General features: G+C 35.9%; 1 protein-coding gene across 1 annotated transcript; it reads left to right on the top strand.

The window, feature by feature from the left end:
* The first annotated feature begins 8,943 nt into the window (after window positions 1-8,943).
* Window positions 8,944-10,401, top strand: LOC147564720 (chlorophyll a-b binding protein 6, chloroplastic-like). Its single transcript, XM_086649552.1, has 4 exons — window positions 8,944-9,396; window positions 9,503-9,605; window positions 9,704-9,992; window positions 10,098-10,401. The coding sequence occupies exons 1-4, from the start codon at window positions 9,203-9,205 to the stop codon at window positions 10,232-10,234; spliced, it is 723 nt and encodes a 240-aa protein (XP_086505678.1). The 5' UTR covers window positions 8,944-9,202; the 3' UTR covers window positions 10,235-10,401.
* The last annotated feature ends 5,875 nt before the right edge of the window (window positions 10,402-16,276 follow it).

Raw genomic sequence — 16,276 nt, 5'->3', positions numbered from 1 at the left:
TAAAAAATAAGAGAAGTAGAGATTGATGAGTTTTGTCTTCTTCATTCATCTAGGGTTTTCAATTTTGAACTATTATTTTGTTAATGGTCCGCAAGTTAGTAACTGTTAGTATTTAAAACTTTATGGAGTTGTCCCCTTATTAAATCAAAGTCAACTAAATCAAACATAATTGACTCGCACCGGGCCCGAAAATAGTTGTCCATATAAAAAAATAGTTGTCCATGTATTGGCCACCCACTTTTTTTGCTTGCCTCTACCTTGATTACTACCAAAAATATATTGGGGTGGATATTTAAGGCCAGTGCTTTGGGGAAAGCTAAATAGTTTCCGGGGTGTGAAGTTTTGGGTGGAAACAAAAAAAAATTAGATTTTTTTATTTCCCCCAAACAACCAAATCCTTTTCAGCTTCTTCTTCTTTTCTCCGGCGACTCCACCATCTCCGACGACTACACCATCTCCGGCGATTTTTTTTTTTATTCTCCATTTCCGGCGAAGGGGAGGAGCCCCTTTCTCTCTCTATCTCTAATCCATCCCATAAATTATTCACTTTCTCTCTCTCTCTATCTCACTGCAAAAAAACAAAACACCACCATCGTGATCTCTCTCTGACCTTCATGTTTCACCACCAAAATTAGTTGATGAAATTCATCTTCTTCTTCTGAATGATAGTATAAGATAATGGGTTATTGTCGTTAAATGATCTGAATCAAAAATTATCTTCTGATGAGAGTGGTGAAAAATATGGAGGTGCAGCGATGAAACAGTTATTGTTACCAAGGGCGGAGCTAGGATTTCATGTTAACCCGGACTAGCCTAAAATAACTAAGAGAGCAAAATTTTCATTTTCGATATATATGCACTAATAAGTAGTATTTCAAAAGCAAAAAATTTGCCACGTACAAGATTTTCTTCGACTATTGTTCTCATATATATATATATATATATAACTTTTCGATAAAAAACAAGTGATCCCAAAACTTCACATTAGAAGAAATAAGATTTACGTGAAAATTTCGTTATTAGTTTAAACAACAAAAACTTACGAAAAATGAACAATCAAGAGTTTATAATGTATGTGACCATTGGTAATTTATGGACAAAGACATTATTAGAACATAGTATGAAACCTAAAGAAATGGGTACAACTTGACGTCGCAAAAAAAAGGGTCAAAATAGAATATAGTCCAGAAATAGGGGTCACAAATTGAGACCAAAAGGAAAAAATGCAAAATACAAGGGGCTAAAACCAAATTAAGTCAATAAAAAAGAAAGAACTTCAAAATGGGGGAGCAGGGTTTCGAACCCGTGACTTATAGTGTGGGAGTTAGGGTTTAAACCACCCTGGCTACAATGGCCTTTTGTTAGGAAATTGCATTAGCCCTTACTATTCTATTAATTCAGCCCCTGGCTGCAGCCACATAGATCCGCCCTTGGTTCCACTATCACAACTTCCAACCACCACTCTAAAAGAAAGAAATGGAGAGATAGATAACAAAAGAAGAAGAGAGTGAGAGGAAAAAGGGTGGTAAGTCAGTTAATAGTCTGAAGTTTTAGTGGTTGAGCAAGGTGAAGATGGAGATTTGCAGCAAAGTAGTATCAACTACATTTTTGGACCAACAACAAAGATTTCCCCTAAGTCAATTTTGATTGACTAAGTATTTATTCTTTGTGAATTATTTTGACTGCACAAAGCCGCAGACTTATTTTTTTCTTGGCCGAAGTTAGGTGTCATCTCATACACATGAATCAAACCCAACCATATAAGAGGCAGACACTTGGAAAACAAATTATTTGCTAACTATAATCAACTAAATTAACTAATCAAGGATATAAATTGAGATATTAGCAGCTCAAAAATTATTATCAATTGTTTCAAATGATTCGCTAGGAGAGAGAGATGGTAGAATGAATGATTAGCATAAATAGACACAGTTACAGAAAGTATAAGGCAAGGGCGGAGCTAGGATTTCATGTTAACCCGGACTAGCCTAAAATAACTAAGAGAGCAAAATTTTCATTTTCGATATATATGCACTAATAAGTAGTATTTCAAAAGCAAAAAATTTGCCACGTACAAGATTTTCTTCGACTATTGTTCTCATATATATATATATATATATATATATATATATATATATATATATATATATATAACTTTTCGATAAAAAACAAGTGATCCCAAAACTTCACATTAGAAGAAATAAGATTTACGTGAAAATTTCGTTATTAGTTTAAACAACAAAAACTTACGAAAAATGAACAATCAAGAGTTTATAATGTATGTGACCATTGGTAATTTATGGACAAAGACATTATTAGAACATAGTATGAAACCTAAAGAAATGGGTACAACTTGACGTCGCAAAAAAAAGGGTCAAAATAGAATATAGTCCAGAAATAGGGGTCACAAATTGAGACCAAAAGGAAAAAATGCAAAATACAAGGGGCTAAAACCAAATTAAGTCAATAAAAAAGAAAGAACTTCAAAATGGGGGAGCAGGGTTTCGAACCCGTGACTTATAGTGTGGGAGTTAGGGTTTAAACCACCCTGGCTACCATGGCCTTTTGTTAGGAAATTGCATTAGCCCTTACTATTCTATTAATTCAGCCCCTGGCTGCAGCCAGGGGCTGCCTCCACATAGATCCGCCCTTGATTGTTACTCTGGTCAAGAATCCGAACTACTCGTGTGGCCCTCGTGGGTGGAAACCACACCGCTGCCAGGTTTAGCAGTCGCTAATAACTTTCTCTCTCTCTCTCTCTTCATCTTCATCCTCTCTCTTTCTTCTCTATCTCTCCCCCTCCCCAATTCCCCTCCCGTCTCCTCCCCCTCTCTCTCTCTAATATTCAATTTTTTGTGATCTAATTTCTTTAAATTCTCCCTCTCAAGCTTCAAATTTATGTTTTTGCCAACTACCCTTAAAGAGATATGGATTTTGATTCTGGGTTTCTTCCCAATAATAAGATGAATTTGAATTCAATTTCTGATAATCAATTGATTATTAGGGTACCCAGTTCTAGGGTTTTAAAGCTTACTGCAAGATCTATCTTATTGGCTTTTATAATTTTGTCTTTTCCATGGATTGGATCATTCTTTGGAAATTTATCATCATCATCCGGGTTATTCTCTAATACCCATTTTGGATCATCTGAGACTTATGTTCTTTAACCAGACGAGCTCCGGCGAAGGGGCTCCTCCCCTTCGCCGGAGACATTGAGAAGAAAGAGAGGGAGAAGAGAGAGAAGAAAGAGAAAGAGAAAGAGAAGAGAGAGAAAGAGAAGAAAGAGAAAGAGAAGAAAGAGAAAGAGAAGAGAGAAGATGATGAAGTCGCCGGCAACATCCGGCCAACGACTTTTTTTTGGCGACATTAAAGGGGTGTTTGGTTTAATTTTTTTTGTTTTCCACCGTCTTCCCCGAAAACTTTAATGCTTTCCCCAAAACAGTGGCCATATTTAATTTCTTTGGGATATTCAAAACTCAATCCTATATTCCAGAAATATTTATTACTTTTACTTCAGGATTCTAATGTCTAAGGTCTAAACATTTAAAAACACTTTTCGATATTCTCCTACAATCTCATTAGGTAACTCTATCTTTTCAAATATTAAAAAACAAAATTCAAACATAAAATGATGTTCAAAGAAATTACTAACAAAATTATCTTCTACAATCGCGTCATTTTGTAACATACATAGAGAGAGAGAGTTTATATCTTTGGCCACATGAATACATGTTTTTTAAATAAAAAATGATAGAATTACTCTACCAAGCAATTTTTTATGTCACAATCATGGGCGCAAGTTAGATTTTTTATGTCATTGTTTCACATGTTTAATCTGTAAAGGCAACACCGATGACATGGTCGAGTGATTTATAAATTTGTCAGATATCCTATCAACAAGAGCTTGATTCCCCTTTCTTTCACTCTGTCTTTTAGCTTTTTAACTCTCCCATATATGTCATGGTAGAGTGAGTTATCTAATGAGATTGTAGGAAGATATCGAAAAAGAAAGTGTTTGAAATGTTCACCTTACCCCCTTAGACATTAAAATTGTGAAGTAAAAGTGTAAGGTACTAGCAATTTCTCAAATATAATATATAATATTTAATTTTAAATATCCCAAAAAAATTAAATATCCACCACCATAATTTTTTGGTATTAATCAAAGTAGAGATAGGAACAAAAAAGTGGAAGTAGTTAGGTTGGACAATGTCACGTGGGAAGAGGAACCTCAAAAATCGTTTGCTATTTTGATGTGATAAGAAATGACAATTTTTCTAATTATGTTTCACTATATGTCTTATTATTTTGATATTTTAATCCTCCCTTAAATTTAGGAATATAACGGTTGTACTTTTTATCCTTTAAAATCTTTCCTAGATATCTTTAAGATCTAATGGTCAATTAGTTCAAACTCATACGGTAAGTATGAGCTCATTGAATCACCCCTCAAAAAAAATATACTAAATTTGATGGCGTAAAGAAATTTTAAAAGAACAGTAAGAAATAAAAAGGGAAAACAATACTTTTAGTCTGGGTACAAATTTTTTGGTACGAAATTTTTTTTCCTTTTGTTTTCCCCAAGCCATTTTTGTTCCACGATGACAAGGGTTGCCGGTAACAGTTAATTCTGTGTTAAATCTCTCTCAGTCAGTTAAATTTGTCTCTAAGACTCTCTCCCAGTCTGGTAAATCTGTCTTTGAAACTTCCCCCACTCTTGAGGTTAAGGGAGAGATAGAGTCAAAGTTTCAAAGAGGGACATTTAACAAAGAGAGATTTAGCAAAGAGAGGAGGAAAAAGAAGTTGTGTTTTTTGAGACAAAGTAATATCTATTAATAAGAAGTTAGGATATTACAATGAGATATAGTGCAAGTTTGAAGACAATTAAAGAAACAAGTGTTTGTCTTCCTAGAACTAGTTGCTATGTTATGAGCTAAGAAATTGAACTGCCTATTTACAAACACAAAATCTACTTGATCAAGAGAAGTAGCTATGTTCTTCACTTGTTTCAAGACCTTCTTTGCAGTCCAATGAACGGTATTCCGTCGACCATTCAAAAAGTTGGAAACATTTGTTGAGTCTCCCTCCAAAATAAGACGATTTATGTTGTGTCTTCTTGCCCATACCAAGCCAAAATAACAAGCCTTGCTCTCCCCTTCATCCACCGATCTGCTTAGGAGTTTTGTTGATCCTTTGGCAAGTTGGGTACCTGTACAGTCCGTAACAGAAATAGCAATATAAGTGGTTAGTGATGTTCTGTCCCAGGCTGCATCATAATTAATTTTGTATAGGCCCTGAGGAGGTGGTGACCAGTTAGTGATAGTAGGTGCTTGGTTTGATTTGTATAGGCCCTGAGGAGGTGGTGACCAGTTAGTGATAGTAGGTGCTTGGTTTGATTTGTATGTTCTCAGGTTCATAGTTTGGATTGTGATGAAACTATCTACTGAGAGGTATAGTGTTTGAAGATCCAGATTTCCACTCCTAAAGACTATATCACATCTATGTTTCCACAGTTGCCAAATAATGGTTGCTATGGTTTCTAAGGGGGTTAGGGAGTTATTGTAGCTGATGTTTAAACCCTTATCATAGTGTACTTTGAACCATTCCTCAAATGTTGTTACCTCAGGCTGGTGATGATGAGAAGGTAAACAATGATTAATCACTTCCTGTGTGACTTTGCAATTTTGGAGAAGGTGCATGATAGATTCATCATTTTCTTTGCAAAGAGGGCATATAGTGAGGATGTTTTCCATGTATCTGTTGAGGAGAAGGTTGACAGGAAGGATACCATTTTTCATTTTCCATAAGAAGAGAAGTATTCTCGGATGTACTCTGAGGGACCATATTTGCTTCCAAATAGGGTCAATCACAGAAGTTTGATATGGACTATTGAAAGTCAGATGCTTATACATAGATGAAACAGAGTATTTGCCATCTTGAGTGATGTTCCATCTAATGGTGTCTTGGTTTGAAGATATAGGAATGGAAAGGATTCTGTCAATTATATGAGCTTGGAACAGTGATTGAAGGAGTGTAAGATTCCAAGTTGAAGAAGAGGTGATTAGTTGAGAGACCTAAGTATAGTTCCTGTTAGAGTCTGTGTGGCCCAAGGGAGGTATTCCTGGAATCCAATAACTGTCCCATATATTGATACTTTGTCCATTTCCAACTTCCCAGAAGATGTGTTGGTCAATCTTATGTTGGTTATTTGCTATATTCCTCCATAACCAAGATGCTGTTGAGGGGACAGGTAGAGTAGCTTGGGTGTCAAACTTGTATTTGTCAGCCAAGAATTTGACCCAAAGGGAGTTTGGATTAGCTCTAATGTCCCAGTTCAGTCTGCTCCTTAATGCTTCATTATCAATTTTTGTATCTCTAAATCCCAGACCCCCTAACACTTTTGGTTTGCATATAGAACTCCAGTTCTTGAGGTAGAGAGGTTTGTTGTTACTCTTAGTTCCCCACCAGAAATCTCTCTGCAGAGATGAAATAGCTTTTGTAATCTTCTTTGGGAGATTGAACAAAGCCATCTGGTATCTAGGGACAGCAGATAAGGAGGACTTAATCATCTCTCCTCTTCCTGCCTGAGAAAGAAGGTTCTTTTTCCAAATACTAAGCTTCTTTTGAAGTTTTTCTATGATTGGGAGAAAGGGTGTGGTTTTTGATCTAGAGATAAAAATATTTGTTCCAAGATAAGGATCTTGCTGGTTGATATGCTTAACTTTTAGAATTCTGGCCACAATTCTACAATGCTTCTTATGTGCATTTGAACTGAAAAACAGGCCACTTTTGTTGAAGTTTATCATTTGGCCTGAGGAGCTTCCAAAAGTTTGAAGAAGATCTAGAAGGTTATGGACAGAAGGGATGTCCATTTTTATAAACAAAAGACAATCATCAGCAAATAGCAGGTGAGAAACAACAGGAGATGTAGATGAGTGTTTGAATCCTTGTATTAGTCCCAAGGATTGAGCATTTGTAGCATTCTACTAAAGGCTTCCATGCAGATTATGAAAAGATATGGAGAAAGGGGGTCCCCTTGTCTCAGTCCCCTAGAAGGTTTAAACAGAGGTCCTGGAATACCATTTAGAAGAACAGATGATGTGCTGGTACTGATGCATTGATGGATCAGGTTACAGAACTTGGGTGAAAACCCCAACTTGCTGAGAATGTCAAGAAGAAAGTTCCACTCCACTCTATCAAAAGCCTTACTCGTATCAAGTTTCAAACCCAGGTACCTTTGTTTGCCTTTTTGATACCTCATAGACTGAGCAATCTCAGTTGCTAGGATTATGTTATCTGTCCCATGCCTACCAGGGACAAAAGCTGATTGATTTGGACTTATGATGGAGTCCAGCAGGGGTTTAAGCCTGTTTGCTAAGATCTTTGAAATGATTTTATAAGTTGTGTTGCAAAGGCTTATTGGTCTGAAGTCAGATGGTTGGGATGGATTTGCAGTCTTTGGGATGAGGGCTATATGGGTTTGATTGATGTCTTCTGCAATAATTCCAGATATGAAGAAAGTCTGCACCATGCTAATAACATCAAAAGCAATAGTATCCCAATTTTGATGATAGAAGGAGGCAGAGAAACCATCTGGTCCAGGGGATTTATCAGCCTTGAGATTGTGGACTATCTGCTCAATTTCCTCAGAGGAAGGAATGTTAGTTAACATGCTGTTATTCTCCTCAGTGATGCTATGATGAAAGAGATTTTCCAGGTTCATGAGGGGTGTGGTGAGGTTTGAAGATAAGATGGAATTAAAATGTGTTTTGAGAATTGATTCTATATCTTGATTTTTTACTACCCAATTCCCTGTCTCATTCTTAAGCCCTCTGATTCTGTTGTTCCTAGCTCTAGATGAGGCTAAAGCATGGAAAAACTTTGTATTTCTATCTCCCAAGGTGATGATTTTATCTCTGGATTTAAGCTTCCAGAACCTTTCCTGTTCATCCAGTAAAGAGTTCAAACTTTTTAGCAGAGTAGTATATCTACTTTTGTCTCTGCAGGATTGTATTTGGGAAGAAATATCATTGATTTGATTTAGCAGAGTATTATAGTGATGTTTATTCCAATCTTGGAGAATTGGTTGAAGTCCAAGCAGTTTGTTGTGGACTTTTACCTCTGGATGGGATATGTCCTCTTGGGACCAATGGGAGCTTATGAGGGATTCCAATTCAGGATCATTGAACCAAATAGGGTTGTATCTGAAAGGTTTGCTTCTTCTAGTTGGTTCAGTTGTGGTGTGGAGTAGAATGGGGTGATGGTCTGAACCTATCCTGTGCAAATGAGAAACTGTGGTATGAGGGAAGAGGCTGAGCCAATTTTGATTTGCTAGAGCTCTGTCTAGTAATTGCTCCACTAATGTGTCATTTCCCTGATTATTTGTCCAAGTGAAGGATGAACCAATGTAAGGAATTTCTAGAAATCCCTTCTCTAGGACAGTGGATGTAAGTTGTCTAAGTTGTTGAGCAGAGGGTGTGCTTCCTCCCCTTATTTCATGAGGATGGAAGATAATGTTGAGGTCCCCTATCATAAGTTGAGGCAAGTTCATTGTCTCTGTCTTGTGTTTCATTGTTGTTTCAGAAAATATTTTTGTTTCTCTAAACAATAGTTTCTTTTTTTTTTTTTTTTTTAAAAAAAGTAGGTATTAGAAAAATGGAAAGATTGAACGTACTCTTTTTTGTTATTTATATTCAAATGATAAAAGAGGCTACACAAGTAGACATACTCGAGATCTAAATAGGAATGAACGGCTCATGGCAAGTAAAAAAAGTCTATCAAGAGAGAAAAACAGAGTTGACTCGAAAATGAAATCGTCGATTTCACGTAGGTTTGGAGTAGACTTTGACGTGTAATTTCTTCTGGCATTACCGTTGATCAGTACATCTCGCCATCTCGGTAACCCTCCATAACTACAAATAGAAGCAAACGCTTGGCAGAGAAGAACCCAACCTCATAATCTTTGTCCCTGCTATGAAAAACTCAATCAAGCTTATCCCAAATCCCAAACAACATCCACAAATTCATTGGATATGCCTAGGTGTACAACCCCTATGGGATTTCACAGATGCCACATGGATCAATGATGATGAGTTTCTATCACCCAATGAGAACCTCCATTGGGATTCTCTTATATCCCTTTTTCTACTACTACTTCCTTGAGAATCCTTCTCCTTTCACAAATCACACTTTCTTCTAAAAAATGGCATCAAACTCTTTGAGAACCTCTGGAATTGGAGCTGTTCTTCCTTCTGTTCTTTCTTCCTCTAAATCCAAATTCTCATCCTCAGTAGCATTTCCCGGTGCTTACTCCAATGCCTCCTCACGTTTCGCCATGTCGGCCGAGTGGATGCCAGGCGAACCTCGCCCTCCTTACCTTGATGGCTCTGCTCCTGGGTATATTATAGAACTAAAATCAAGAAAGAATCTTATTTAAAGAACATTTGAACCTCTTAACTTTCATACTAATTTCTTTGTTGTTCTTGATAATTTTGTGAACTAGTGACTTTGGTTTCGATCCTCTTCGGCTAGGAGAAGTTCCTGAAAATTTGGAAAGATTCAAGGAATCTGAACTCATTCACTGCAGATGGGCAATGCTCGCTGTCGTAAGCTTATACTCTCTCTCTCTCTCTCTCTGTCTGTCTGTCTGTCTGTCTGTCTGTCTTTCTCTTTGTCGCTCTTTCTCTGAGACTTTGTTTTGCAGCCAGGGATCTTGGTACCAGAAGCCTTAGGTTTGGGAAATTGGGTGAAAGCTCAAGAATGGGCTGCTTTACCAGATGGTCAAGCATCCTACTTAGGAAACCCCGTTCCTTGGGGTACATTACCAACAATCTTAGTCATTGAATTCCTCTCGATCGCGTTTGTTGAACACCAGAGGAGCATGGAGAAAGATCCTGAAAAGAAGAAATACCCTGGTGGAGCTTTCGACCCATTAGGTTACTCAAAAGACCCTGTCAAATTCAAAGAATACAAAATTAAAGAGATCAAAAATGGTAATTTTATCAAACTCTTAATAAACTATATCAATATCATATATTCCCATTCAACAATCAACTTTTAAGTTAACCACAATTGTGATTTCTTTTGTGTTGTTTTAGGCCGTCTTGCCTTGTTGGCTTTCGTGGGCTTCTGTGTTCAACAATCAGCTTACCCCGGTACCGGACCATTGGAGAATCTGGCTACTCACTTGGCTGATCCATGGCACAACAACATTGGTGATGTCTTCATCCCTTGAGGACTTTAAGCCTTAAATATTGAAATTTTACTCGAAATTCACTGTAAAATTCCATCTAATCAAACTTATGATGAGTCTGAATTACAGAACTTGTTTATGTTTAAAACTTCATCTATCATTTGTGACGAGTTTGAAATTTGGATATTGTTGTGAATGTTTATCGGTAATACTCCTACTCTTAATTCCTAGTGTGTGTTCTTTGTTTATGCTTACGGCGAATACAAAAATCGGTTCTATTAGGAAAAGGAATCCCAATATAATTTATCTATCCTACTCTTCAAATTCTACAAATCCGTTTTACTATTAGAAAAAAAAAAACTTCACTCTAAATCATCTGAATCCTCTGTTTGTTACTTTGTTAGGAAGACTAAAAGATGTCATTGATTTAGGATTTTTGAGTGAGAGGCCCAAAAAATGGAGGGTAAATAAGCATTACCCCCAACCCAAAACAAAAATGAGAACCCAGTCCAAATTGTCAGGACAACTCACACTTTTTTGGTTTTTATTTTATTTATCCCTCTTTTACCCCTTCACGGGAAATTTCCGTGTTTTCTGACAATCTGACGGATGACAGCAAAGCAATTAATTCCCCGTACATGACGTAATGTCAGAGAAACATTTAGATTTTTTGAAAATTCAAAAATGGCGCCTTTTTTTGACGAAATTTCAGGCAATTTTTTTGGATCCCGCCCATTATATTTTCTGTTCTTTCTCTCATTTTTTTTTTAAAAACATTCACATTTTATCTTCTTCATCTCTTTCAATATCCAAGAACATAAATTTTCTGCTCTTTCTCTCTCTAAAAGTTTTACGTTTTTATTTTTGGATGTTCATCATTCTTATTTTGCTTCACATTTTATCTTCTTCATCTCTTTCAATCTCTAAAAACATCAAAGTTTTTTGTCTTTCTCTCTCTAAAAGTTTTATGTTCTTATTTTTCTTCTTCATCATTCTTATTTGTTTCACATTTTATCTTCTTCATCTCTAAAAACATCAAAGTACATAACCAAATGGCCAGTGCACAGAACCATTTTCGGTACAGAAGAAAAATCTCAGTTCAAAAGTGTCCAGTATTGAACCAAATGGCTAGTACACGGAACAATTCCGGTGCACAAGAAAATTCCCAGCACAAAAATGTTTATTACATAGCCGAATGGCGAGTACACAGAACAATTCCCGGTAGACAAGAAAATTCCTACTACAAAAATGCCTAGTACATAACCAAATGGCTTGTACATAGAACAATTCCCTGTACACAAGAAAATTCCCAGAACAGAAATGTCTAGTACATAACCAAATGACCACCACAAAGAACAATTCCGGGTACGCAAGAAAATTCTCAGTACAAAAATGTATAGTACATATCCAAAAAATGGACAGTACACTAAATAATTCCCGATACACGAGAAAATTTCCTTGTACAAATTCAAGAAAAACTACCAAAAATGAAGAAATTTGTTGAGATTGGAAAGAGATAAGAAATAAATCTGGAAAAAAGAACGAAATTTGTTGAGATTGGAGAGAGAAATTTAAAAAGATTGGAGAGAGAAATATGTGTGGGAGAAAATAAAAAATAAATAAGAAATAAATCTGGAAAAAAGAACGACAATGGCAAGTTGGTAAATTTTGTAATGGCAATTCTGTAAATTCGTGGACCGTACAAGGTTTATGTCAGGTGCGTCAGACTATTTCTCAAAAAAATTCGCATTTCCCGAGAATTTTTCGGTGGCAATTTTGTAAATTTATGGAAAGTACACTGTATGATGGGAGGCGTGTCAGATTATTTCTCAAAAATTTTAGAGTTTCCCGGGAATTTTTCGATGACCGTTTCGTAATTTCGAAAAAAAGAAGGGTGTTTCGGAAATTCCACCCCCACCTCCTAACCATTGGACCTGCACCTTATTCTTTTCCTGCAGTGGACCTGCTTCTTGTTTTGGGTCAAGGATTGGGCCTTTTGCCCAACCCCTAATTGATTTATTCATCCATTTTGTAATGATCCATCTAGCTACATTAACTATTATCAACTTTAACGCCTAGACTAGTGTTTCTACTTTGACCAGCCATAACCAAATGAATGATGACACTCCCATACGTAAATGGGTTATGCGTATTAGGCAACAACTTTTGGTCGCACGTAGTTATTAAACAACCGTCTCCGGGCTGCCATGGCTCGCTATGAAACACTACTAATGTCATTGCCTTGGCCCTTGAGCAACCTTGAATATAACCCACTACCATCCTTAGATCACAAATTAGTGATTAGCCCATATTTTGTAGGTGGCCAAGGCTTTAAGGTGGAGTTTGTTTTTTTTTTTTCTTGCAGAACTTCATTACATCATCCTAGGGGTGGGAATCGGTCTGGACCGGTCGGTATCGGACTCTAACTTCATCGAACCGGTCGACTCGGACATAAACTGTTGGTGACCACCTATTTACTCGGGCGGATTCGGACGGTCACTCTCAAGAATTCTTTGTCCATTGACCGTTCAGGACCATTTATTTTACCGGTCCAGTCGGACACCGGACGGTCTCGGTCCGGACTTTCCAATAAATTTACTTAATTCAGAACTTTATTTTTATTACCACAAACAAAATTACATACAAATGAAGATGTTTAGCCAAGAAATCAAAAGTAAATATAAAAAAGAAAAAACACAGTTGATCATCATTTGACAAGATATAATTAAGCCATTCACTAATGTTTGGTCTTCTAGAGGACTATATGACTATAGCCAACTATCATCATATATTTATATGTCCAATTCAACGGTCAACTTCTAAAAATGAGGATAGTTTAGTCGGTCAACCTATTCGGTCACTCGTACCGGTCGGTCAGCGGTCGGTCCTTCGACGTAAAATTTTGACCGTGACCGTCCGCCAATTCTTTCGGGCCGGTCGGACACTGACCGTTATGACCATCGGGTGTCCATGGACACTTTTTATCTCGGTCGAACGGGTCGGATAACGGTCTTCCGGATCTTTTTCCCACCCCTACATCATCCCACCAACATAACTTTTTTAAAGAAATTGGTTACAACATAGTCAATAAATCTTGATAGCATAGCTCGAGATAGGGTTGAATTCAGACGTAATTCTAGATTTGAAGTATCATCAGTATCGGAGAAATTAGTATATTTTTAATTTTTTGCAACGAAAATATCTTATTATAGATTTGTCATACTTCCTAACTTTTTTAGATCTTTACCATGACTTTCTTCACCACTAGAATCAACATTTTCAAACAAAGTCACTATGCTTTGAAAAACTTGTCATATAGACCCTGCAATAGCTCTATGTTTCATCCTACGTTCATGGGAACATAATAAACTCATTAAACCTTCAACAGACATAGTTGAGAGATCATTTCCTTCCTCAATTGCAGCAACAACATAGTCAAAACGACCTGTCAATGATCTCTTGATTTTTTTTAGTAACACGTAGATGACTTAATTGTTCGTCGTTAACCTGCAATTGATTAACAAAGATTGAACTAAAGAAAAATAATCAGAAATATTTTCAGAGTTAATCATATGAAGAGATCCAAGTTCACCTCGTCCAATCTTCAACCTTACATTTTTTTAACCTTCTTATCACCCTTGCAGGCAGGGGCGGAGCCAGGATTTTGTTCTAGACAGGGCTGACTTAAATAAAATTTACATATTAGTTTGTATGTATAATGGTATCAATGCTTCGTAAAAGATAAATACATTGTTTTATTTAATTACAATTGGTTCACATGTTTAACCATTATATGATATTTTTTTGTTTCTACTAATAGAAATGTCTAGGATTTCATAAACGAATTTCTTTTTATATTACATTTGAGGTGAAAGAAAAAAAGTAGGACATAAACTCTTTTGTCTAACAAAATCAATAAATAAAACAATATTTAGTAAACATTCTAAGCTAGATGTCTACAAAGAGGAAATATTCTGTCCATTCGGGCTTTCGAGTTTAATCAGACGGGTTATTTAAAAAATCTAGTGTCGGGCGGTCGAGTATCGGGTTTTCACTAAAGTTTCAAAATATCTCAGTCGAAATGACAAAATATTTCTATTTCGATGATACAGAAATTGCTATCGAGGTTAAAATTTAATTAAGTTTTTCTTAACAATGTTGTGTCAAGGGCACTCCGGACTTGGACAACAATATATGTATATGTATCTATATTATACACTTCAAATACTTTAAATGATATATATATACATATATATGTGTTATACATGCATACATAAATATGTACAAGCAAGCATACATATAATGTGCATATGTATTAACTTATAAATGGATGACATTATTATGTCGGGTAAAGATTATCGGCGGGTTCGGGCGGGATGTCGGGTAGCACTTCAAAACTCGTACCCGACCCGTTGATTTTATCGGGTCGGTCGGGATAAATCCGCTTGTGACGGTTTCAGGTTTGTAGACTTTTTTTCCAGCCCTAAACGAGACCCTCTTTTTCGCCACAACGACTGAGAGAAACTAAGGAAGTGAAAAAAGACTAAGAGGAGGAGAAAAAGATGAAGTATATGAGGGAGCAAGATGTTAGAAAAAAATATGTAAGCATATCGAAACAATTAAAATACAACAAAATAAGTGCAAATAGTAAATGTGGGGGGGGGGGGGGGGGGGGGTCAAATAAGAAGTCTGGACAAAATTGAATGTCAAAATTGCAGTTGGTTACGAATTAAGAATAAAATCATGACTTGCTTATAATTGGGAGCCAAAATGCAATTATCCTTTCAAATGGGCAGTTAAAAAAAGAGAAAAAAAATATGCTTTGTGTGGGAATCGAAAGTTTACCCGAAGGTGCGGGAGACAAAGCCTAAACCATCCGGGCTGTCTTCCTTAACTGATGGTCTATAGGTGAAAAAGGGTTAAGAACCAACCCAGGCTATAATCTGGGTTAGTCTACATACAAATCCGCCCCTGTTTGCAGGATTTTTGTGACAAATCTCACACTACTTTAGATGTTTCAGCTTTTGAGATTTTTTCGAAAACAACCTCATCAATAACTTGATAGAGAAAGAACAATGACTCTTTTTCCCTTCTTTCTGGCCTCTCTCAAACTATCTTTTTGGACTGAGAGAGAGCTTCATGTGTTGCATAGGCAATTGGTTTTACATATCCAAATTCGACAACCTCCGAAATTTTATAACCAAAAAATGCTTTCATTTGGATGCACCATTGATTAGAAAAAACTTTAGTTGTACACCATAAAGGAAGGGTGTGTTTGGGGAGAAATTTTAGTTTCTCACTTTACGATATTAGTGATGCATCATTCTCATGTCTTGATGGTAAAAAATTGAGTATTTTTTTTTTTTGTCGAGAGAAAAAAAATTCAGTATTTACAACTTTTTTCTTTTACCTAGAATTTACAAGTTAAAAATTGTAAACGTTTGAGAATTCTATATTTACTTTTTTTTTGGAAATTGACTACGATCTAAGATAGTCATTACATTGTCATTGATACATCAAAGATGTGATAAGCACCAAACTGCCGAATTCAAATTCTTACATAAAACGGGCCAATAGTCCAACTAAATTATGACCTAAAGCCCAACAACATTAATTATAACTTAATAACCTAAGTTCAATAAACCATGGAAACAACCTCCTCTGATAATCGAAACTGGGACTTCCAGAATTTTGTAGTTTATGTCAACAAAGTGGACCACTTGGGCAATCAATTGTTGACAATTGAGAATTCTATATTGAAACTTTTTTTTTTTTTGAGATAAACCAGAATTTCATTCAAAGAATGAATATTTTTATAATAAAAAGAAGGGAAATGACTGGGACAAAAATCTTTTTTTAATAAAGGTCATTATCTAGAAATCCTTCTCAAAATTGAAAATATAGTCATAAAGTTACCTATTTAAAAAATAATAATCTTTTCCTTCTTAGAAATAAAAATTCTAATGTAAGAAAAAAAGAAACAAAATAAATTTCAATTGTTAAAAAAAGAAATAAAAATCTCTCTCTCAATAAAATAATAACTAATTTAAGAGAAAATAAACAAAAAAATAATACAAAAAAATA

This window comes from Eschscholzia californica, unplaced genomic scaffold (genome assembly GCF_041429995.1).
Source record: "Eschscholzia californica isolate CP2 unplaced genomic scaffold, dmEscCali1.0.p SCAF_1, whole genome shotgun sequence".
In the NCBI taxonomy this organism is placed as follows: domain Eukaryota; kingdom Viridiplantae; phylum Streptophyta; class Magnoliopsida; order Ranunculales; family Papaveraceae; genus Eschscholzia; species Eschscholzia californica.
This window is presented reverse-complemented; position numbering and strand designations above follow the sequence as displayed.